This window comes from Meles meles, chromosome 6 (assembly GCF_922984935.1).
Source record: "Meles meles chromosome 6, mMelMel3.1 paternal haplotype, whole genome shotgun sequence".
NCBI lineage: Eukaryota > Metazoa > Chordata > Mammalia > Carnivora > Mustelidae > Meles > Meles meles.
The window spans coordinates 27,323,495-27,349,552 of NC_060071.1; the positions used below are offsets into that span (position 1 = coordinate 27,323,495).

Genomic DNA, 26,058 nt, shown 5'->3' on the forward strand with positions numbered 1-26,058 from the left:
CTTGCCACAATACATGCAAAAAACCTTGGAAAAGTGTATGTTCATTCACTGAAGGATCCTAATTCTTAGACTTTATCTTAGGGAAATAAAGGATCATTGTTATGGAAAATGTGTCCATCTCAGCGTTTCTCAAATTAGTAAAGAGTTTAACCAATCCAAATATTAAATAATCTGAGATAATTTAAATAGATCCCAGTGTGTCCTTTACAAGAACAGACTGCACACTTTGAACATGGTGCTAAAGACTTGTATTCATGACATGGAAAGAATTTCCCAACATAATGTTGATGGATAAATGTAGTTAGATCACAGCAGGAGTTCTATAATCCCATGGATTTATTTGAATTATACACATAAGGGTAAAACAAGTACAATACAATGTTAATTGAAGATTCTACATGGATAGATTCTACATTGTGCATTTGAAATTTTTGCAACATTATAAAGATAAGTTAACTTCAAGAGTGGGACATTTATTAGTTTTGTTTTTATTTTTGTTCTTACTGGGATTCCACAGGGAGGTACAATGCAGAAATTACACTTGCAGTCTAGAAGTCCTCCATTGTTATTAACCCCCATCCTCTCATTGTCTTCCCTAATACTGAACAGACTAGCCCTTTATGTTCATTCTTCCCATTCTGCCTCTGAAACTATTCCTAGTGAATAACTTGAATTTCTTAAGTTACATTAAGTCTCAGTGAAATTTATATTAGCAGCCGTGACTTCAAAATGTGTGAACTGACTTAGCATAAGTTAAAAAAAAAACCCAGTCCTTATGCCCACTAATAAAGCAAAAATGCTTTCAGTATTATGTAAAACTCATAAAAATTATTGAAAACCCAAAAAGCTTTTATTGATGTGCATTATCTCCATCAGTATTTACTAAATTAGAGATTAAAATTGAGCCATTTTTTAAAATTTTATTTTATTTTTTCAGTGTTCCAAGATGTATTGTTTATGTCCCACACCCAGTGCTCCATGAAATATGTGTCCTCCTTAATACTGGCTCACCTTCCAAAACCCTCAGTTTGTTTCTCAGAGCTCACAGTCTCTCATGGTTCTCCTCCCCCTCCGATTTCCCTCAATTCACTTTTCCTTTCCTTCTTCTAATGTCCTCCATGTTATTCCTTATCTTCCATGAGGAATTGAAACCATATGATAATTTACTCTCTCTGCTTGACTTATTTCACTCAGCATAATCTCTTCCAGTCCCGTCCATGTTGATACAAAAGTTGAGTATTCATCTTTTCTGATGGAGGCATAATACTCCATTGTATATATGGACCACATCTTTATCCATTCGTCTGTAGGTGAGCATCTTGGCTCTTTCCACAGTTTGGCTATTGTGGACATTGCCTGTGAACATTGGGGCACATATTACCCTTCTTTTCCCTACATCTATATCTTTGGGGTAAATTCCTAGTAGTGAAATTTCAGGGTTATTGGATATCTCTATTTTTAATTTTTTGATGAATCTCCATACTGTTTTCCAAAGTGGCTGTACCAACTTGCATTCCCACCAACAGTGTAAGAGGATTCCCCTTTCTCCATATTCTCTCCAACACGTGTTGTTTCTTGCCTCGTTAATTTTGGCCATTCTAACTGATGTAAGGTGGTATCTCAATGTGTTTGTTTGTTTGTTTGTTTGTTTGTTTGTTTTTTAAAGAAAAGGGTGGAATTTAATCTTTATTTACAGACACTGCAAGAGAGGAGATTCCACATAGAAATAAGAAACCCACGGGGTGGAGCTTCATACAGTTTGTACAGTTTGGAACTGGTCAAGTAGAGTTTTGTTGTAAAAAGTGCTACAATAACAAAACACATTTAAAAAGAGTTCTTAGTAGAGAAACAGTAAGACAAACTTCTACCAAACAGAGCACACCACAAACAACTTTCTGTGCCGGCTGTACAAGCTAAAAGTTAAAGGTCCCAGCAGTGCCATCCTGAACCTGGAACGTTTAGCCTTCAGAGGTAGTTTCTGGCACAACAGTCTGGTCTTCCTCTTCCTCTACAGAGAAATACTTCTCAATCAAGTTTAATGAAGCTTTGTACACAGGCTCATTTTCATGGTTTTGTAGAGCCTTGATTTTGTCCAAACCTCCACATTCTTCGATCATTATACTAAGTTTCTCGGTTTCACCTAATTTCTCCGCAGCCTGAAAGATATTGGAAATGGCATCCAGAATGACCAAAATAATTTTGGTATCCTTTGCAGTTAAGAGGTTCATCAATGGTTCCATTATGCCACAATGGGCGAGGTATACAATCTGTTCAACTGTCCCACCACTTGTATAGTTGGTCACAGCCCAGACAGTGTCCTTTTGTGTCTTAAAGTCTGCCTTAGAGAGAACACCAATGAGGAATGGGACTAATCCATGATTCACAACTTGCTGAATCTGGTCCTGGCGGCCAGCTGTGATGTTTGATATTGTCCACGTGGCTTCCTTCTGAATATTAGTTTTGGGGTTCGTTAGCAGGCTGGGAAAGACAGCAAGCGCTCCAGCATCTATTACAACCTGAGTCTGTTCATCTGTCCCAGTAACAATATTTCCTATGGCTCTTAGCGCAGGAGTCACAATGGGCAATTCAGTAGCTCCTAGAAGCTTTACAAGCTGGGGCACAACTCCTGTTTTCACAACCATCTCAATCCATTCATTTGGACCATCCGTCAGGTAGGAGATGGCCCAGCAGGTATCTGCCAAGACCTCTGGATCGTCGTGATGCAGGAGACAAACTAAGGTAGGAAGAATCTGCTCGACAGCATCTAGCGGGGATGCGGGGTTCTTGTTGTGACAAAGGTTTGAAAGTGTCCAAGTAAGTTTCCGTAAGTAGCCACATGCTAACGATGACATGTCAGGAACCACAAGGAGAGCCAGAAGTGGTTCAACTGCACCATACTTGATAACCAAGTCTCGAAAAACTGAACTGTCACCTGCAATGTTTCCTAGAGCCCACACAGCCTGTTCGCTGATGTGGGCGTGGGAAGATGCCAACAGGGAAATGAATGCTGGGATAGCGCCTCCATCCACCACAGCCTTGGTCTGTTCTGATGTCCCAGAAGCAATGTTAGTGAGAGCCCAAGCGGATTCAAACTGAATGGAACTACAATCGGTTCTGCCCAAGAAGGACACAAATTTTGGAATCAAACCAGCCCGGATTATGTTGTCTATGGGGGGCTGCTTTTCCCAAGAAAGCAGTTTCCTAGCAGCTTGAGTAGCCTGGAGCTGGCTTTCCAAATTGTTGCTATTTATGCCCTTGACAATGTCATCAACAGACCAATTTACAGTGCCCTGGTTGTTGCGGTTTTCCTGCAGTGGAGAGGTAGCATCATCAGGAAACGAGCTTACGTTTCTCCTTTTCAGCATCTGGTCGTCCTTAGCTTTCTTCAGCTCCACATTAACTTCTATTCGACGCCGCCTCATTTCTGTACTGTCTTTCCCCTTGTTCTTGAATCTATTAAGGTGGGCAGCTGGTGAATTAGCATTCTCGTTGGTGGACATGGTTATGAGACAAAGGGAGAAAGCTACACGGCCGGCTCAGGCTTCCACGGGAGGCGGTCCGGGACGCGCAGCCTGCAGGTCAGCTGCCCTCAAAACGTCCACCACGGATCACCCCAAAGACGGTGTTCAATGTGGTTTTGATTTGTATTTCCCTAATGGCTAATGATGATGAACAGTTTTTCATGTGTCCATTAGCCATTTGTATGTCTTCGTTGGAGAAGTGTCTAAAACTGAGTCATTTTAATATATGCATTTATTAGTTCATTTAAAAATAATAAAAATCCTGCATAAGTAATGTACTTCTATAGAAACAACTATATTATCCAAAACAAAAGAATTTAGCAAGAATTTAGTGAAATTATTTTACATTTTTCCAAATTTCTATAATATCTGGCTTAATGAAAGACAGATGATTTTCATATCTTTCTATGCATTAATTATTTTATGATATACAATTTTGATTGAAGGAAATCCAGCCTGAGACAGATTTGTAGTTAAAAAAATGGATGAGTGTTTTATTAGACTTTTCAGGTAATCATGGATACACTTCTTTGATGTCACATGAAATTCAACAAGGAGAAATTTCTTAGAATTTAATTGCAGTGTGAATCCCGATACAGTATAATGAACTGTTCATATTGTCACATTGTGATCCGCTGGTCTATCTGGTTATTTGAATATACCTTTTACCCATGCATGATTTTGGAACATCATGCACTGGTCATTTGAAAAATATTGGTTCAGAGAATCATGCAAAACATCCAAATGTTGACACAATATCACAAAGATCACACTTGTTAATGTTCTCACCAATCTCATTAGAACAGTATTTAAGTATTGGGAAGCTATCAAACTCATGATGGTGAATACAAGTTTCCCAAAATTTTAATGTGTGCTTGAAATCTGAAATTTTGTATTGTCCACAAAAACTTTCAATTGTTTTCCTAGAAGTGACAGATTCCCTTTTTTCTTCTCAAGAAAATATCTACCAAACCCCCAAGTCTGAGTATAACCATAAGTTGCCTGCTTTTTGTTTTTATGAATAGCATTCTATTTCATGAGAAAAGCTGTACCTTTTAGCACCATGGATGTAAGGTTAGTTGTAGGTGAATATTGTAGATTCATTCTGAATCCTTTCTGGGAACTGCTTTATTGGAGACATTATTATCCTTCCCAGCTTTAGGAAATTTTATTCGAATGCAAATAATTCTGTGTAGAAACAGGAAAAGAAGTGTAGAGAGAAGGGCTGGTGGTTGGTAGCAAAGCAATCAATCAATCCAGAGGTGAGAGAAGAAGTGACACACCCTCAATGTACCTTCCTAGTGGGAAGCTGTGCCCTGAGCTAACAGATCTGTCTGAAGCCCCTTATTCTGTTACCCCTCCAGGGTTCCAATGAGATCCAAAAAGAAAAACTGTAAGAGCACAGGACATGTGATAAATGAGACAATGGGTGAACACTTAAGAATGTAAAGAAAAAGTATTGCATAAAAATAATTTATTCCCTATTCAAATACAGATATCAAGAGCCTACTATGGGTGAAATGTACAGTCAAGAAGCAAGGATTTTTTTGTTTTTATTTTTCTCTTGAAGCACATAGAAACATAGGAGACTATGGTTGCTGTGTGAGCTGGAAAGTAGTTTGTTTGCATGTCTTGGGGCTCCTTGAAGGGCTAGCCTCAGCCTTAATTCACAGAGCTAAGCAGTGCAGAGTGCCGCAGTGACACCCTCTGGTGGCTATGAGGCACTGCAGGCTTCTTTTATAGACAATGAAGTTTGTAGGGAAATCCGTGGAAAGGCATTACCCAGGAAGGTCAGCTTGACGTCCCTCCTCCCATCCAGGATGTCCCAGAGGCCTCCTGGCCCCATGCCAGTCCCACTTCAGGATGGTGCACCAAACATCGTGAGCTGTACTCATCTGCTCAGCGGGGACAATTGTCTATTGTCTCTTTGGTCCCTCACTTCCCTCAGTCAGAAATTGTTTAACATGTTATGCATTTATAATAAAATATATTTATTTTTAATGTTATGCCTTCCTTTCAACCTTTTTTCTTTCAATATGTTCAATTTTAATCAGATTATAATGTTTTCCACAGTGACCTATAATTAAAACTTAATTGAATGAAAGAAGATATATTCATTTAGTTATTTTAATTTTTAATTTTTTAAAAGATTTATTTATTTATTTGAGAGAGTGTGTGTGTGAGCTGGGACAGGGGCAGTGGGAAAGGAAGAGGAAGAGAATCTCAAGCAGAGTTCCCAATGAGTGTGAAGTCAGGGATGGGGCTCGATCCCATGACTTTGAGATCATGACCTAAGTCAAAATCAAGGGTTGGACGCTTAACTGACTGAGCCATCCAGATGCCCCAGTTATTTTGTTTTTGCAAGCGATCAAATAAAATACAAAACAAAAACTAGGATAAACAATGCAATTCTTTATGGGCCTGGGTATTATAAACTCTGGTTTGGATCTGAGGAAACAAACATTTGTGATCTATCCCCATGATTAAAAGTATAATAAAATATAAAATGAAAGGGAAAGTATCTGCATAAGCATTCCTATCTCATTTTTTGTGACCGTTTCTATGAAGTCATTATAGGCAAATGACATGTTGCAATTTTTGAGGGTTTAATAGATAATCTCTGTTATTTCCACGCATATTTATCTTAAACCGCCATCCAGATTTTTTCCTTTCTTTAAGACAGATTTGAAGCAGAGGCTTATGTAAGCCAGGGAAGTCATGCCAAGATTATCTGAACATCTTTATAAAACCTTCAAGTTCTCTGATTTAGGTCTGATATAAATATTTTTGTATGTGTCCTCTTTCTCTTCCTCTTCCTCCTCTTCCTCTTTTGTAAGCTTTTCTACTTTGTTCGTCAATTTACCCCACAGTTTTTTGGTGTGGAGCACACATTGGTCTCTGCCTCTAGGAGTCAGGACCCAGAGCATTTCCAGACCATGATGCAGTGTCAAAGGTACATGCAAAGAGAGAAAATACTTTTTTTTTTTGTATTTTAAATTTATTTATTTATTTATTTGTTTGGTTTTTTGCCTTCCAATTCTTATTTAGTGGAAGGTGGAAATTTTCTTTCCATTTTTTTTTCAGTATTTAAATTTATTTATTTTTTCAGCGTAACAGTATTCATTGTTTTTGCACAACACCCAGTGCTCCATGCAATACGTGCCCTCCCTATTACCCACCACCTGTTCCCCCAACCTCCCACCCCCGACCCTTCAAAACCCTCTGGTTGTTTTTCAGAGTCCATAGTCTCTTATGGTTCGCCTCCCCTTCCAATTTTTTTTTTTTTTTTGGGAGAGGGGGAGGGGGTTATGGACATTGGGGAGGGTATGTGCTATCTTGAGTGCTGTGAAGTGTGTAAACCTGGCGATTCACAGACCTGTACCCCTGGGGATAAAAATACATTATATGTTTAGATCTCAGGGTCCTGGGATCGAGCCCCGCATCAGGCTCTCTGCTCCACGGGGAGCCTGCTTCCTCCTCTCTCTCTGCCTGCCTCTCTGCCTACTTGTGATCTCTCTCTCTGTCAAATAAATAAATAAAATCTTAGAAAAAAAAAAAAATTTTAATTGTGTAATGTTAATCACCGCGCAATACATCATTAGTTTTTGATGTAGTGTTCCAAGATTCATTGTCTATGCACCATACCCAGTGCTCCATGCAATAAGTGCCCTCCTTAATACCCACCACCAGGCTCACCCATCCCCCCACCCAAAACCTTCAGTTTGTTTCTCGGAGTCCACAGTCTCTCATGGTTCGTCTCCCCCTCCGATTTTCCCCCCTTCGCTTTAGTAAGGAGAGAAAATACTTAAGGGCTCATCAGGTACTTTTAATCTAACCAGGGAGGTGATACTCAGTCTGACAACTGAAGCAGCTGTAGCAGGACAACAGGATTATCCAGTGACCAGGAGGGTGGGGGACACCCAAACCCTATTGCTTTTTCTCAGGCAGACTCATTGGGAGTCCTATCCTGCCTAGAAAGTACGATTCAAAGAATGATCAGAAGGGAGGGCTTGAGAAATATGTCTAATGGGACATGATCTTGGCTTCTGTCAGAAAGCCCAAGTAAAAAAGAACTAGCATTCTCTTGTCTAGATATTTAACTGCTCTGGACCCAGAGCCCTGTAAGTCAGTTGGAAGATATTTTATCTGGAAAGCATTTTCCTTAGAATGGGTGCTTGTTTCAATGAGAATGTACCCAAAGGAGATTTTATTAACATGAAACACCACTGGTGAGTCATTCCTAATAGACAAACCATCATAGTCTAGGCATGTGACCTGGATAAGGAACTCCCAGTGTGTCCAGTGAAAGGAAATGCTCCTCCTTGGGACACCTGAGTGGCTCCTTTGCTTAAGCATCTGCCTTCAGCTCAGGTCATGATTCCAGGGTCCTGGGATTAAGTCCCACATTGGGATCCTCCTTGCCCAGTGAGGAGCCTGCTTCTCCATCTGCATGTGTACTCGCTCTCTCTCTCTCGCTCTCGCTCCCTTTCTCTCTGACAAATAAATAAATAATTTTTTTAAGGGAAATGCTCTTCACCATGCTCACTATTCCTTTGCAGTTACTACAAAAGCCCTGCAATCCCCCTTCTGCCAAACCAGACTCTCCTGTTGCAAAGATGACCCCTGAGAAATTCAAAGGTTGTCACTGTGATGTTAAACGCCCACCTGCTTCTGGGATGAGGAGCCCAAGTTTCTTTGGCTCCCAGAGGAATGTGTGGGATGCTCCCTCATCTGTGTGAAATGGCACCCTTGATGCTTCCAGATGGTGCTGTGTGTCCATGAGTCAGGCAAATAAGGAGTTGAGTTCATGCATTCAGGGCTGAAGTCCACTTCTTAGCAGTATGACCTTGGGTAATTCATTCTGGGACTGACTTGAGGTCTTTGCCTCCATAATTGGGAAAGAGAGATCATTAATAGCTTATTTCAACACCACTGTGCAAGAGTGAAACCATCACTTATTTAAATGCCTAAATATTGTCCCAGGCAATGAGCAAGTCCCCAGTACTTGTGGTCCATCGTGATCATAGCCTTTCCCAAGCTGAATGAGGGCACAGAAGAGCAGAGCCTTCTGGCTCGTTGACTAGGCCCCAGGGCTCTGAAGGAATATATCCATATGGCATGTTTAACTAGTAGGTTCAGCAAAACACTTGGGCTTGTGGTGTGATCTAGCATGGCACTTGGGGCACTTCCACAGTGAACACTTTCTTCTGGGTCAGCTCATTTCTAGGTTTTGAGTGAGGTCTGTTTATCTAAATGGTACCACAGAGGTGGGAAAAGGCCAATTCAATGTCTTAGGTAGAATTCTGAATTAACTTGTTCCTGGAATGATGCTAATAAACTAAGACTGAGAACTGGATCAGTGCTTTCTCTGAACATTATTCCATTCTGGAGGTAAGGGTGAAGGGAATAGCATTATTTTCCTGGATAAACTTCCATGAAATTGAATTCAAGCTGGTTTCACCCTCATGAACATCCCTGGCAAAAGACAGTAGACCTCTCCTCTCCCTGGAGAGCCCAGAGAGGATTCTTCCAAGTTTGGGCCCAAGCACACTGACCTTTAGTGAGGGTGAGTGGTCAACAGACTGTGAAGATAAGAGGGCAGGTGATTCTTCTGCACTTATGTGTTCTAGTATAGGTGTCTCTCACTTTTTGTTACACTCCTAAACCTGCCCTTCAGTTAGAGACAGTCTAACAGAAATGTAACTGTCAGGGACGCCTGGGTGGTTCAGTTGGTTGAGCACCTCAATCAGTTCGTCGCAGGTCATGATCTCAGTGTCATGATCCCAGGATCATGAGATTGAGCTCAGAGTCTAGCCCCACATCAGGCTCTGTGCTCAGGAAGGGGTCTGCTTGATACTTACTCTATTTCTCCCCCTGCTCTTCTCCCTCTCTCTCACCCTCTAAAATAAACAAATAAACAAACAAATAAATCAATCTATAAAAAAGGAAGAGTATGGCCAATTAAGTCAAATCACAACATTTCCCATTCAATCCATAATTTCGACAATTCTAAAATGATTATTATCAAATAATCTTTAAATATTAAGACTTATTTAACTGGTTGATTTCACTAGTCCCTTTGAGGATAATTCAATAACCCCCATTTTATTTACTTTGAGAAAAGTTCATGTCACAAAATTAATATACGCATGTGTGTTTTGCAGACACTCATACTCAACACCATTTTTTTGGTCTCCCAACTCATTGTACTTAATTATGATGACCATAATTGTCAGTTATACAAAATGATCTTCTATTTGCTTCCATGTACTTAGTGTTAGATTGGATATTTTCCCAAGCTACTGAAACTCTTTCAAGAGCTGAAACTGGCTTAATTAAATGTACATACAGAATATTAAAAACACATGCAAAAGTGGCAAAATGACATCTTCTACAATCATTTTCATATTTTGTTCTTTATCTGTGGTTTCACTTTAATGACAGAAATTAGGTTAAAATGTAAAATCTAGATTAGTAGGTCCCACCAAGAGGGAATTTTTGCACATGGCAAGTGCCCCAGCAGGATTCATTTGTGAGGTTCAGATATAGAATTAAAGATGATGTTATAGTTTGAGTCAGTGTGTGAAGATGTTCTTTGGAAGAAGTCAAGAATCAAAATTAAAAAAAAAAAAGAAATATTGTGATGACCTTATAATTATGCAAAAATAGAGCTTTTCAAGGGATTAGTTTTTAGCTAAGAAGGTGGTAAGAACTGATTCATGCCTCTCTCAATCATTAACTTTTCATGGTTTTTACTTTTCGGTGTACATTAAGACCCCTCTGACATAGTATTTATTTCGGTATATTAAATGTGAAAAATAGACATAAATGAAATGCCTCCCATTTTGTGACTTTCCCATGTAATAGGAAATGGAAATTTCACTAAAAGGATGTTGCTCTGTATACTTTGACATTCAGTTGGATGCCTTTTACGTAACACTAACATCATGCTCTTCTCTAGGTTATAGTCACTGCTTCCAACTAGTTAGGGCTTACCTATCCATCTCAGATATTAGATGTATTTCAAATGATGTATCATGTAGATATATCAGTATTTCAAATGAGCATCTCTCCACACTATGTTGCAACTGAACCTGTTTAAACTGCCAAAAATAACACTTTGTTCTTCAGTATGTTAAGGGACTAGAGAGTACATAAGAATAAAAAAAGTAATCATATTGACAAACAAGAGCTTATGAAAATATTGATATTGTATATTGCTACAAATTATAGAAAGATTTATAATAAATCCAGTTTTAAGAGCTTATAATAGGTACATAGTTCATTAACAATTTGTATCCTCTTCAGGTTTCTGTAAACTTTCTGGCCACCCCAAAGGCTCTCTGTGTTTGAGGGAAGAAGACCCTACATCTCCATTTTTCAGACTCCCTCACAGACATTGCCCAGGCACATTTCCATCTTGCAAAGAGGTATATCTCTTGATGAAATCAGCAAGAGTACCCTGAATTTCTCATGATATAACTTTGATATGATTTCTATATATTAAGGAATGAAAATGTGGAGGAAAGTTGTGCCCATTCCCTATTTAAGTCCTACCAGTAGGATTCTAGGCCCAGCTAGGCACAAGACTCACTCAGATCTTAAGCGTAGACAAAGAGAATGAATTCCCAGTGTTTGACACTGGGAGCACTAGAGCTGTGACCTCCCTTCAGAAGGGTCAAAGTTGAGGCAATCAGCCCAAGTTTCTGTATCTCCATATCAGTGGCAGGTCATTGGCCATAGGTGTTCCAAGGAGGAGGCAAATCCTGGGTATGGCGGTCCCATGTAACTGTGGGTGATTGCCAGGGAAAGATGCAGCTATGAACTGACTTTCTCAGCAGCTGAAGGTCAGGTACATCTGCCTGAAGAGAGGATCTGGGATGAAGCAGCAGGTTATCTACAATGCAAGCTGAGTGAAAGGATGTGAAAGACATGGGAGGATTCATTCATTCAACACATATTTATTAAGCACTGATCACACACCCATGAAGTTTCTTTGCATGGGGGAAACAGGTGAGCATGGCTAACATAGCACCTGACCTCATGATCACGGCATTCCTGGGAAGAGAGGCAGACCATCAAAAATCAGGCAAGCATAAGAAAATTGGTTTATAAAAATTAAGATTTAAGAAAGAGGTAATTGCTATGAAGTAAATAAAGTAATGATTGGTGTGGAAGTATATAAGGCTTGCTGAGATTTGTTTGAAGTGGTATCAAATGAGCTGAACTGAAAGTACAAAAGGAGTTCCTCTGTGAAGACCTGAGGATGAGCATTCAGATATAGGGCTGGACAAGATAGAGGGAATTGTCAGGTCATTGAATATAAGCCCTTTGCCACAGTGGTTGGGTAACTTTAAGATTCTAGTTCTGTCCAAGTTGGGGGTGCACCAACCAAGTTAAACTGATGAATTTAGATTCATAATAAGTGTTAGTAGGTCTCTTAGTGCCACCATACAGTTTGTTTTATTTTAGACAAGTTTGTGAGAGAAGGATGGCCACTCTTAGGCCTTGCTCATCTTTTGTTCTCAGAGCCTATGCCAATTTGTCTACGTAGGCTAATTCATAAAGAAAGCCTGGGATGGGAGGGCCATGCTTTCTAATGGGTGCTGGTAATGAAGCAGATGGTCTGACCAGATGAGCCATCCAGGCCAGACAAATATGGCCCAAGATGTCCAGCAATGTTATTCACAGAGGGTCCTCAGTGGTGGGGGCACTCCTTCTGGATGCTTCAGGAAGTCTTTAAGAAGGACTGCAATTGTGGGTCACCTGGGTGGCTCAGTTGGTTAAGTGTCTGCCTTTGGCTCAGGTCATGATCCCAGGGTCCTGGGGTTGAGTCCTGAACTCTGCTCCCTGCTCAGCGGAGAGCCCACTTTTCCCTTTCCCTCTGCCACTCCCACTGCTTGTGCTCCTTCTCTCTCTGTCAAATAAATAAAATCTTAAAAAAAAAAAAAAAGAAGGACGGCAAACACTTTGGATACCTATGAGGACAGTACTTTGAAGAATCTATAGAATAAAAGCAGACACCCAAACTAGGAAAAAAGTAGGTTATGGGGAGGTGCCTGGGTGGCCCAGTTGATTAAGCATCTAACTCTTGGTTTTGGTTAAAGTTATGATCTCAGGGTCATGATATTGAACCCCAACTTGGGTTTTGCGCTCAGCACAAAGTCTGCTTGAGATTATTTCCTCCTTTCCTCCTCTTCCTGCTTATGCTCTCTCTCTCTTTTTCTTTTTAAAATGAAAGTAGGCTATAGGACCTACTCTAGGGACAATGGGTTATAAAAGCAGGCTGGGTTTGCAAACCTGAGGTCTGGCATCACTAAAGCAATGACATTACAAGATGGGCCATGTTTTTTTCCGGAGTTTGTTCATGCCTGAGAGTAATGGAGAAGGACTGGAAACTTGGACTAGTACTAGTCCAAGGTTTTTTTTCTGTCTAATGAGAGTTTCTGCACTGATGCTATAGAGAGAATAATTGAGTCATGAGTGAGAAAAGAGGGAGATGGTAGGGGATCCAACATGAAATGTCATGAAAGGAGAGAGGAAGAGGACTCCAGAGGCAAGATGCACATTAGGAACTTAGTGAGATCTATTTTCACTATTCATTCACCCTCCAGGACTTAGTCCTGATTTTGAGCAGGTCTAAAGACTTGAGTCAGTTCTGGCAAAGGTCCAAAACCTGTGGTCATCCATTCCCAGGATACAACTGCCTCCTCTATGCCAGGCACTGCTGCAGGAGCTGGGGATACAAACGAGGAGAAGGGATATGCCTACCTTTCACCCCTAGAGTGAGAATGTCTCTCATTCCTTGGCCACAGTGAACAGACACATAGTAGGGACTTTGTCTTTTGAGAACAAACATATTGTCAGTATCAACCACCCTCTCTGTCTGACTTAACCCCAGGACTGAACAGTGAGCAACTGCATTTTCCTTTCCTCCACCTTGAGGGCATTTCCTCCTCCCCTCTCTGCCATTTATGCATCTACCCAGCTCTCAGCTCTCAACTCAGTCACAATATGTGAGTTGTTAATTCTTCAAAGACATAAGAGAACAAAGAGGACAGTAAGTCTGCTATGGTGCTTCAACATCTCCCTGGAAGGATGACTACATGGTCCATCTTGACGCACAGCCTGTCTTCTGGAGTCCTTCTGTCTGGACACAGGAATGTGGGATTGGATGGGTACATATATTGGACCTAAATGGACCTTCCTTTAGAAGAAGATGGAACTAATATTTATACCAAAAGAGGAGAAAGATAGTAACAGAGACTAGCCACTAGTCAAGCACAGGACATCATGCTGTGGACATGTAACTCTACATCAAAATCATGTTCACAGTGACCTCAGTAAACATTTTAAGAACCAGATTTTTGTCATTGTAAGTTTGTATTACAAAAAGCTTTTTTCTGGTTTTATACATTTCAAGAGAAAAATTAAGTAGACTAATCGCTTCCAACTAATGGGATCTGTTTTTGTGTTTAGAATTTATTTTTCATGGCAGTCACAAGACTAAGTTACACTCAGGCACTAAGTAGATGTGTCCTTTGGACTTATCTCACAGGGCAGATTGTGCTTCTACATGTCTGAAGGTGACCACAGTTTGAATCTGGGTAATGATGAGATTGCGATGCTGCCTAGACAACAAGTCCTCCAACCACATGAAGGAAAAGTATTCTTGGAGGACCTAGCACCAGTGGCACCTTTTAATATGACTGTAAATGGAGATGCTATTCAAATATCATGTGGAAAGTCCTGGCCCCATCAAGATAAGAAAGTTACCTACACATTCCCACTATGAGTAGAAAGTGCCATTCTACACCAACACTGACAATATTTCCTTCACAATACCAAGAGAGCAGTGGAGGGCAGGAGAGTATGGTGTTTTCTAGAACTATTTTTTGTCAGCCTTCCTGGAGTACTTGAATTTGCTTAAAGCATATTATTTTAAAAATACCTCTTTTTTAAAATGTCAGTTCAATTAGCCAACATATATTAATTTCAGATGTAGATCATTAATTTCAGATGTAGGGTTCAATAAATCATCAGTTGCATATAACACCCAGTGCTCATCACGTCATGTGCCCTTCTTAAGGCCCATCACCCAATTACCTTATCTTTTAACTTGGGTGTGTCATGATCACATAGCATAATTCCAGACTGTTTACCAATCAAAGGTAATAATAATGTAGTAATTGAGGTGGATATCAAAGAAATGTGAATACCATTCCATGTAATATTCCTACAAGTTTCATATACATTATCACTTTTTTGGTCTTTTTATTCTGTATGAATTTCAGAATTATAAGAAAGAAGCACAAGTAGGAAAGATAATTTTTGTAAACTTTTCACTTATATTCCCCAAATGTTGACATTTTACCACTTTTATTTAATTATTCTCTCTTTATACACACACACACACAAACACACCCACACACCCCCTAGGTTTTTGAAGTTTTTTTGTTTGTTTTTGCTGATCTAGCTGAGAGCAAGTTACAGGCATATTGCTTTTTCACCATTGAATACCTCACCCAATATTTCCTAAAATGCAGGACATTCTTTTATATAATCTGAGAACATTTATAGTAATAAGGGGATTACATTGATATGATATGATTATCTAACCTACCAACTTTTAAAAAATTTCACTAGCTGTCCTGATAATGACATTTGTAGCTAAAAACATACACACAGTCCAAGGTTATGAGTCTAGCACAAATAGCTGTATTTTTCCTGTTCTGAATTCTTAAGCCTCCTTTATTGTGGACTGATTCTTCAGTCTTTTTAGTTATTTTGTAGAACACCTCTCCATAGGATCTGTGTGATGTTTCTTCATGAATAGAGTTGCATTATGTATTTTTGACAGGAGCACCACTAGGGAACATTGGCAGTGCCTCATGTTGGGGACACATGATGCTCCTTGTCCCTAACTGGTGATGTTAATTTTGATTACTTGTGAATGCAAGTCACTAGTTTTTTATATAAAGTTATTAATTTTCTATGTGTAATTAATTATTCTTACAAATGCTGCTTTCAAAATATTCCTGCAAGTATGGAATGATAACTGTCATTAAAAATATAGAATCATAGGTTCAGTAGTTACATAACTTGCACAAGTCACATATTCTGTTGGTGATACAGATTCAGATCTAATGCCAAAGTTTAAACACTTTCTCTCTACTATTAAAGAAAGGAGCATAAAATGAAAAAAAAAGTTTTATTTTTATATCGATTTATAAGTTTTGTTTTATTCATCAAGGTTACTAAAATAATAGCATTTGAGTTTTTGTAGACCTAATTGGAAGAATAGTCCTCTATAAGGTAGTTTCTTTTCTTTCTTTATTAATATTTTATTTATTTATTTTTTGTGAGAGAGAGAGAGTGTGCAGGAGCATGAGCCAGTCTGGGGAGGGGGGTGTGCAGTGAGGGAGAGGGAGAAGTAGACCCCACAGAGCCAGGACCTGATGCAGACCTGATCCCAGGACTCTGGGATCATGACCTGAGCTGAAGGCAGATACTTAACTGACTGAGCTGCCCAAGCACCTGACAGTTTCCTTTCAAAAGTGTGAAAGAATAGGAAGACAAAAGGAAAATGGAAGCATGTAATGATTTCTTTTCCTTCTGCAATCCATGCATGGAAGGACAGAAAGCTCCTTTCAAGTTTAGGTAAAGAACCCAAAGACACCCATAGACACACTAGAATGAGGCATAAACTATTTTTACAACTGGAAAATCATTTTTACAGCTGGAAAATTTTAAAACTGGAAAATCACAGAAGTGGAAGAGCCATGGGCCCCATGGAGTTTAGAAGAGGATATCGGTATGGGTCCCAGGGTATGTGATAAGCCACAGTTGTCCAGCCAGCCAGGCTGCAACTGGACATAGAATCTGTGATTCCAAATGTCCAACTCCATGCTCTTATCCTAAATCAGATGTAGAAAGATCTTTGGAGCAAGATAAAAATGTATCCCCTTAAAATTGAGGGTAAGAACAAAAAAGGAGAAAGAAATCCCACTATCTTTTTTTTTTTTTTTTTTTAATGACACTCATTTAAACTTCATCATATGGTATCATCCTCACTGATTCTTGTATGTTGGGGACAGGCCATGAACTTGCCAATTAAAAGTATGCCACCTTTGTTATAAAGCTGTCTTGTTCTGCCTTTGATCTCTGCCTTGAAGTAAATGCTCAGTCTTTCCAGGTTCTTCTGCCAGCCTTGTTCTCCTGGCTAAGGTGTGTCTGTGCATATCTTGAGTAGAGGAACCAGTCCTTGGAGGACTGTGTCCTCCCAGTGATGAAGGGAGCCCTGGTCCTCACATATATCCTTGTACATAAGGTCTTTGCTCATCTCTGCAGCAGTGGCCCTTTCCTACCTCATCCTCAGGTGACTCCTGCATCCACTTCTGATGAAATTCTTCTGAAATTCTGCACAATTTGTAAAACCTGTATTCTCCTCTGCCAGAATAGAGTCTGGCACCCCTACCCCCACCAACTTGATCTTCATTGTTTCTGTGCCTCCTCTGTCTCTGCAAACCCACACTTCCAGGACACTCAGCTTTAGCTATGTGATTTCTCTACCCCCTATTACAGGAGCATCATGAGAGGCCCTCTGGATGGCCACTGGCCATTAACTTTCCTGTGCTCCACTAACCTCTGGTGGCTTAGGAGGCAGGATTCTCAAGGGAACTGAGGGATACCCCTGAGTGTTTTTCCAGTCCACTTGGCCTAAGCTTCCTGAGGCCTAAGGCTTTTACTCCTGTCTCCCTCACATATTGGGACCTGCTGCTTCAGATTTCTCTATTAAGGTCTTGTTCTCCACCCCCTCACCTGGAGTTTCATGCCACTTCCCCCTCCAGGTTGGTAGGAATATCTGTGGCATCTTTCTCATTCCCCACCCTTAAAACCTACCTGTCATACATATCTGTTTAAGTCATCTAGATGGCAGATACTAGTCTCTTCCTCCTTCTCTAAAACAATATAACCTACCCTCATAGACAAAAGGGATGCAAAAGAAGCCAGCTACCAATAAAAATATGTGGTGTCTAAAGATCAAAGAGTAGCTCCATTATTCCAAACAATTTTGTAAATCTTGGTAAGGGTGGGCAGCAAGGATACTATTGTTTTATTATTAAAAGGCATTTTTTTATTCGTTGAGGAGCTAGTAAATTTACAGTTTTCTTTTTTGCACAGTCCCCTTCCCATTACATGGAGAGAGGGAAGGAGGGAGATGGAAAGGGGGATGGGGAGACAATGAGAGAGACACAGAGAGAGGAGAGGGAAAAAAGTGAGAGAGAAGAACGGAATGAATTGGGAAGAAGTTAGACTTTCAAACTATGTTTAAAACACTTCAAATATAGTAGGAGTATCTATAAATATTATGACAAAATTGAATCATTTTATACACAACATATGTGGCAGCTTCTCTAAATTGTATGCAGCTTGTTGATTAAATTTTAGTCATCTAATCATACAGTGATTGTAAACCCACTTGAAGCCACGTGGCTCTCACTTGTTAACCTTCATGGGTTGTACCGGTTTTCCTTCTGTTTATTAGGCAAAGAAGTCCAAATGTGAGATAAGGAAAGTCAGACAATTGTAATATGGAATATTTTTATGGGTGGGAAAGAGATAAGGGGAAATCTCTTACCTTTCTCTGTCTCTTTCTTTCTGAGCTCTGTGTCCTTTCTTGCTCTTCTCCATCTCATTGGGGTATTTCCAGGTTCAGGACCTCACCACCTCCTGAAGCCCACTAGAATGGCCAGGAATGGGATAGAAAAAGAACTGATGGGAAGGGCCATTCCGCTTACAGTCTTGGAAAGAAGGACTCTTCCTTCTCTTCATTTAATTTCTTCCGGATTGAAGTAAAGTCAGAGCTTAATGACTCAGATTATAGCGTGGATTCAAAGGAATGGAGACAAGAAGACAATTTGGCCACCCTTCATCCAGGTTTTAATCTCATTCCTAAAGCTTACCATCATCAAACTTAATAGAGGTCTGTGGGCGCAATGGCATGGAGACACACACACACACACACACACACACACACACACACATAAAATGTTAGTATGGTTGGTCAAGAATGTTGTGATATAGTAGATCTAGGTATAAGGAATATGAAAAGGACATGAAACTGCCCTCACAGTACTACTGTCCCTCTCAGAAAATAATAATATTGCAATCAGTTTATTGCATGATACAAATAATTGTAATGCTGTGAACACTAATGGTTATCCTATCTGACATGCATAGTGCTGCTGCCACTATTCCTATCACTGTCCTGGTGTTGTCTTACTTAATCCTCACAATACAATTTGTTGTCAGTTTACTCCAATTTTACAAGATGCTGATGCACAGGGTCGAAGAATAACTCACTCTGGGTAACACAGGGTTTAACATACAGGTTTTGTTACACTCCAAAAACGAGAAGTAGAACACTGTGGAAGGAACAAATGCATCCACTTAGGAGTCTGGGAAGTGTCACAGTAGAGACAATGAATAAATGAGGATTTGACAGATATGTAGGAGTTTTCTGGATGGAAAGGAAATCAAGAAAATGAAGGAAAGGGAGGGGAGAGGATTGAAAGGGAAGGGGAGGAGAGACATTGACAAAGGCCAGCACAGTGAAAAGGCTTAATACTTGGTGAACTAATTTCTCTACTGGTGAAGCTCAAAGTTAAACAGCCCAACAATTTGAAATGATCTTTGATAGGAAGGGAGGAGTCATATAATAAATCATCTACCTTTTCTAAGACTTTTCATTGACTTTTTTTTTATTTCACCATTTAAAAAGTTTTTATATGTTTTTTCATCCCACCTAGTATTTTTGCTTTTTAAATGTAATTGATCTTTCTTAGGCACAATACTAAAAATGTACTGAACAACTTAATTGTATCTTGATCATTCAAAGGATTTCTTTAGTTTTAAGTCCTCAGAGGTCATTTTATTTGACATCAGGTAGTATTACACCATAGGTGTATAGGGAACCAATTATCAGAAAGCTCTAGGTAACTCAAGTATATTCAGCAAGAAAACCTAATGGTAAATGAATACAAAAACAAGGAGATACCCAGTTCAGATATTCTTTAGAAGACCTTTCATTAATGGGCATAAGAAGCACATCTAGGAAAATTGCTCAACTTAAAAGCTGAATTGGAAATGTAGAGAATACTAGTATCGGTAGTGCTGTTTCAACACAAAATGATGCAGCTATTCTGTCTAAAAACTGGGTGAGATTCTAGGAAATTTTTTGTTGTTGTTGTATGAAGTTAAGATACACCAGAAAAAACTTTCAGATACGGGTATTGACAAAATTTCTGATTTTGTCTCATCTCCTTCTTTCATCACATGGAGACTGAGAGTGAGATGTTCCCTCTACCCGCTTACTTTTCAGATAAGCATGTGAGGCCCATCAATTCCAATGTGTAAGCTTAATAAGTTGGATACTGATTGCAAAATCCTTCAACACATCCTAATCAAGTGAACTTTTAGTTCTTGAAGAACAAAGCCATTCTTTAAAATATGCCTATTACGGAATTCACCAGCAAAAGCATCAAAAAACAACATGCTTAAGTGAAACTAAATATTGCAATAGTCACTTTTCAACTGAGGTCCTTAGTTTTCACATCTGTTAAATGAAGTAATTTGCCCGGGTGATTTTGAAGTATCTTTCAGCTTTGACAATGTGAAAGAATTTCAATCTAAAATGGAACTGAAGGATATAAAATGGAAAATCTCACGCATATGCCCTCAGGAAAACAAAACTTAAAAGACTGAGAAACTAATTTCTTGTAAATGACTGATTTACAGAACACTGACAATATTGGAATGTTCTTAAGCGATAAGGAGTTGGTTGGGGTTATTTCATATCAACCATGGAAAGTATTGCTACATTCTGGGGCATGAGCAAAAATGACCCAGGTCAGGTTGGTCGCACAAAATAAACTGAACAATTTTGTCTGTATGACTGGACTTGTTCTGCTTGCTTGGGCAATTTTTGAAGCTAGTCTTTTTTTATTATTATTATTTTAACAGACTCTAACTGACCTTTTCCCTCTTTAGATTTCCTGCCCATATAACAGTCTGCCTAAAACCCTCAGTGGATTTGCTTGTAGATTGCTACTGTTGGTCCTCCCAAATTACAATTCATCAAATTGCAATTCAGTTGCAATTGCTATTCCTTCATCTTCTAGACAATTTTGAGTTTGCCTCAGTTTATCTCTTTATTTAGGTAGGCAGCAACCATAATGACTGCATTAGGCATTTAGCAGAGCCTAGGGGCAAACTAAGGAGAACAATGCAATGTACAGATTGCCAGGGAAGAATTACCAATGAGATGGTTACTTAGCCACCTATCTTGTTCAAACAATGGCCTAGAGTAAATAGTTTACAGCTTTCCCTTGCTTTGTTTTTGCTGTCAACATCAGACAATTTAAAGTTGCCAAACTCCTACCTTTTGGGATAATGTCCTGATTGCTTGGTGAATTGTTTCTGTCACTCCACCTAGGATCTGAGCAGCAGAGTTTGGAGCCACCCATTTTGCTTGGTCCAGCAGATTTCAGGCACTGTGAAATGGACCTGTTAATGCCCTAGAATCTCGGAAGTCCACTTCAGAAGAGAAGCCAGGTGCCTCCCACTTCATTAGTTGCTTGTTTAAAGCAATTTCATGTTTGTTTGTTTGTTTGTTTGTTTTCCCTCAACAGTTACATTTCAATGATGAAAATAACAAAATGAAGTGGCAGTCTGATACATTCTCCTGCTATATTTAAAGTAACAAATATCTGTGTTTCTCATGTATGGAGATGCTACCAGTCACTACTATAAAGATATAATTGTTATTCCAACAGTGGCCAAAATGGGTGTGGATCCATGTGCACATTATTAACACTAACAAACTTGTTGGTTCTGCACTGCACAGCTGTGACATTCACTGCTCTCCTGTGTCCTTTCTCAATCACCAGGTCAAGATACTGGAAAAAAACAAACATACAAGCAGCTGTGTCTGATGTTGAGTTTTAAAAATGACACAGGTGTCCTCATTTACCTCTGTAATCACATGATCACCCTACATTAACCAGTTTTTACGGCCAGTGCACTAAGCTCCATTGTCTAAAACTCCTAAAAAAATTAGAAATAGAAAATTTTATGAGAAAAGATATACTATACTAGATCAGATACATTGAATATGTTTGCATGAAGGCTAGATTAATGATTAACCATTTATAGAACACGTTATTGAAGAGATTGTCTTTTTTCCACTGTATATTTTTTCCTGTTTTGTCGAAGATTATTTGACCATAGAGTTGAGGGTCCATATCTGGGCTCTCCACTCTGTTCCACTGGTCTGTGTCTATTTTTATGCCAGTACCACTCTGTCTTGGTGAACACATTAACATTTTCATGCCTCTTTTTTCCCTCAAGCAACATTTTTTGAATGTTTTACAAATATATCTGAAATTCCCAGTTGTGAATTAAACACTATTCTCTTTTAGCCTAGGTAGGAAGATGCAAGGAATTTATTGAAGAAATTCCTGATAGTTTTCTACAAAAGAAAGATGATTTAGAAAGATGAATCTGCCCTGTTAGAAGAAAAAGCTGACCCTCTTATTAATATATATTATATTATATAACATATAATATAATATTATATCATATAAAATAGATATATAATAATATAATATAATGTATTATATTATATTATTGATAATATAACATGACATAACATAACATAATATGACATAACATAAATGTATCTTTCCTTGTAGTTTGTGGCAATAATTTTGGTGATAGTTAATAACACATTTCACAATACAAGAGTACCATTTATAGTTAATGTTAAATGATTTCCAAAACCGTTAATGATTGGGTACCAGAAGAAACTGAAACACAACTTGTTTCTATGGATTTTGACTCTTTTGTTTATATCCAACAAACTTGTGCATATGTGAGGAAAAAGAAGAAGAATTACAAAAAGATGACCTATTTCCCAAAATCTCAATTGCAATAAAGCTCATTATAATGATTTGTCATCCACAAATATTAGTATTTTTACTTCAGTATATCTTATAAAAAACAAATAATGATAATGTTATCAAAATATTATATTGATATCCTTAAATAAGAGAATGAAAGTGATGGGAACATGCAGTTTATCAATGTTAATTCATTTTTTATTCCTTAAGAGCAAAGAACACTGGATCTTTTTTTTAACAGCAAAAAAAAAAAAAAAGTCAACAGCATTGCAATGGTTTTAAGCACACACCTTTCAGTTCTAATTATTTTCATTGACATAGAATATTTTTATATTTTATTAAGTTAATAAAAACCTAAAATAGTGTACAAAATTATACTCAAATATTAACTCAGCTTCAAGCTTTTATCTGTCCACATTTTATAGAATATATGTCATTATTATTAGGCTTGATTCTTATTATAGGATGCTTTTTAGCTAAAATAATATCAGAATCTTAGGGGCTGATTTTATGGTGTTTTTGTGTGTTTTTTCTCAGTTGAATTATTAAAACCTAGTTTGATTAACAGCCAAACTTTATCATTCTTAAGAACAAGTTCTTTATAGCATTAGCCTACTTCTTAGAACTTAAGTCCCCCACTAAATACAAATAGTTACCATCACTGAGCCTGTTTAAATTGTCCAAATCAAAACCAGCTATCCCTTTGAATCCTTCACTGTGTCTCCACCTCTGATTGTCCCCCTTCTAGCCCCAGCAGCACTCACTGAGCCCAGACCTCTCTCCAGGTCCCAGGCCATTATACCTTGAATGGTCCTTAAATGTAACTGACAGCTCCTTTTGGGCATCAGCCATACTGTGGTGATCTGATAACTAGATTTGTGGCCTCAAGCAAGGTACTATCCCATATGTGTTCAGTTTTCTCCATTTGCAAAATACTAGGGTTTAACCCATACCTAACAGTACCTATATAAGTGAACGGACATACAGATGTCAATTAAAATATAGTAGGAGATGAGGTGTCTGGGTGGCTCAGTAGTTAAGCAGGTGCCTATGGCTCAGGTCATGATCCCAGGGTCCTGGGATCAAGCCCTATGTTGGCCTCTTTGCTCAGCAGGGATCCTGCTTCTCTCTCTTGTTCTCCCTCTCACTATGCCTGCTTGTGTTCTCTCCCTCTGTCAAAGAAATGAATAAAATCTTTTTAAAAAATAAAGTACACTAAGAGAAAGATTAGCCATTTTAGGAAGGGACCAGTCTGAGATTTAGAATGCATGGGTTCAAATTCTTCTTCTTTTTAAAATCTTTTTCTTTTTTTTTTTTCATAATTTTATTAAATTCTTGTTAGTTAACTATTGCTGTAGTATTTATGTCAGGAGTAGAATTTAGTGATTCCTCACTTACATATGACATCCAGTGCTCATCATAACATGTGCCCTCCTTAATATTCTCAAATTATTTATCAGGTATTTGCATAATCTTTCTAAGTGTCTCTGCCTACAAAATGAAGAATTCAACCTATATGCTGTTGAAGTATAATTTTCAAAAAGCTAAAAGAGTGACTTAAAAATATAAAATGAACATGTGTCAAACATTTTAATAAACTCATTAAAAAATGAAGAAATCAGTAAGATGCCAAACTGGCTAAAGGAGCATTTGAAGAATGAGGTATTTATAGGAAATTTGATTTTTAAAGCTGATGAAAGATTACTGTGTTAGATATAGAATCATTAAATCCCTTCAGGAAAATAACCCTTAATATTTAGGGTTATCTGTTCTACCAGACAATATTTTTTTAATCTTATTATATTATGTTAGTCACCATATAGTACATCATCAGTTTTTGATGTCATGTTCCATGATTCATTGTTTGTGTATAACACCCAGTGCTCCATGCAGTACATGCCCTCCTCAATATCCATCACTGGGCTAACCCATCACTTCACCCCCCCCCCGCCCCGCCCTCTGAAACCTGCAGTTTGTTTCCCAGAGTCCATAGTCTCTCATGGTTCATCTCCCCGTCTGATTTCCAACACCTTCATTTTTCCATTCCTTCTCCTAATGTCCTCCATGCTATTCCTTATGCTCCATATATAAGGGAAACCATATGATAATTGTCCTCTGCTTGACTCATTTCGCTTAACATATTCCCCTTCAAGTTTCATCCATGTTGATACAAAAATCGGGTATCCATCCTTTCTGATGGTTGAATAATATTATGGACAACATCTTCTTATCCATTCATCTGTTAAAGGGCATTTCAGTTCTTTCCACAGTTTGGCGACTGTGGCCATTGCTGCTATAAACATTGGGGTACAGATGGCCCTTCTTTTCACTACATCTGTATCTTTGCGGTAAATACCCAGTAGTGCAATTGCAGGATCATAGGAAGCTCTATTTTTAATTTCTTGAGGAATCTCCACACTGTTCTCCAAAGTGGCTGTACCAACTTGCATTCCCACCAACAGTGTTAGAGGGTTCTCCTTTCTCCACATCCTCTCCAACACACGTTGTTTCCTGTCTTGCTAATTTTGGCCATTCTAACTGGTGTAAGGTGGTATCTCAATGTGGTTTTAATTTGATCTCCCTGATGGCTGGTGACGATGAACTTTTTTTCATGTGTCTGATAGCCATTTGTGTGTCTTCATTGGAGAAGTGTCTATTCATGCTTTCTGCCCATTTTTGACTTGATTATCTGTTTTCTGGGTGTGGGTTTGAGAAGTTCTTTATAAATCTTGAATACCAGCCCATTATCTACAGTGTCATTTGCAGATGTCTTCTCCCATTTCATGGGTTGTCCTTTTGGGTTTTTTTTTTTTTTTGACTGTTTCCTTTTGTGCAGAAGTTTTTATCTTGATGAAGTCTCCAAAGTTCATTTTTTTATTTGTTTATTTTCAGCATAACAGTATTCATTGTTTTTGCACCACACCCAGGGCTCCATGCAATACGTGCCCTCTCTATTACCCACCACCTGCTTCCCCAACCTCCTACCCCCTGCCCCTTCAAAACCCTCAGGTTGTTTTTCAGAGTCCATAGTCTCTCATGGTTCATCTCCCCTTCCGCTTTCCCTCAAATCCCTTCTTCTCTCCATCTCCCCATGTCCTCCATGTTTTTTGTTATGCTCCACAAATAAGTGAAACCATATGATACTTGACTTTCTCTGCTTGACTTATTTCATTCAGCATAATCTCTTCCAGTCCCGTCCATGTTGCTAGAAAAGTTGGGTGTTCATCCTTTTTGATGGAGGCATAATACTCCATAGTGTATATATACCACATCTTCCTTATCCATTTGTCCGTTGAAGGGCATCTTGGTTCTTTCCACAGTTTGGCGACTGTGGCTGTTGCTGCTATAAACATTGGGGTACAGATGGCCCTTCTTTTCACTACATCTGTATCTTTAGGGTAAATACCCAGCAGTGCAATTGCAGGGTCATAGGGAAGCTCTATTTTTAATTTTCCAAAGTTCATTTTTGCTTTTGTTTCTCTTTCCTTTGGAGATATGTCTTGAAAGAAGTTGTTGTGGCCGATGTCATAAAAGTTACTGCCCATGTTCTCTTCTAGGATTTTGATGGATTCCTG

The 26,058-nt window shown here is 38.8% G+C and overlaps 2 protein-coding genes across 3 annotated transcripts in view; one reads left to right on the forward strand and one right to left on the reverse strand.

Annotated features, from left to right (window-relative positions):
- GABRG3 (gamma-aminobutyric acid type A receptor subunit gamma3) overlaps positions 1–26,058 on the forward strand; it is a 675,960-nt gene that overhangs the window by 407,717 nt on the left and 242,185 nt on the right. The window lies entirely within an intron of this gene.
- Positions 1,959–3,542, reverse strand: LOC123943103 (importin subunit alpha-1-like). Its single transcript, XM_046006974.1, has one exon. It carries the CDS (start codon positions 3,498–3,500, stop codon positions 1,959–1,961), a length of 1,542 nt encoding a protein of 513 aa, XP_045862930.1. The 5' UTR covers positions 3,501–3,542.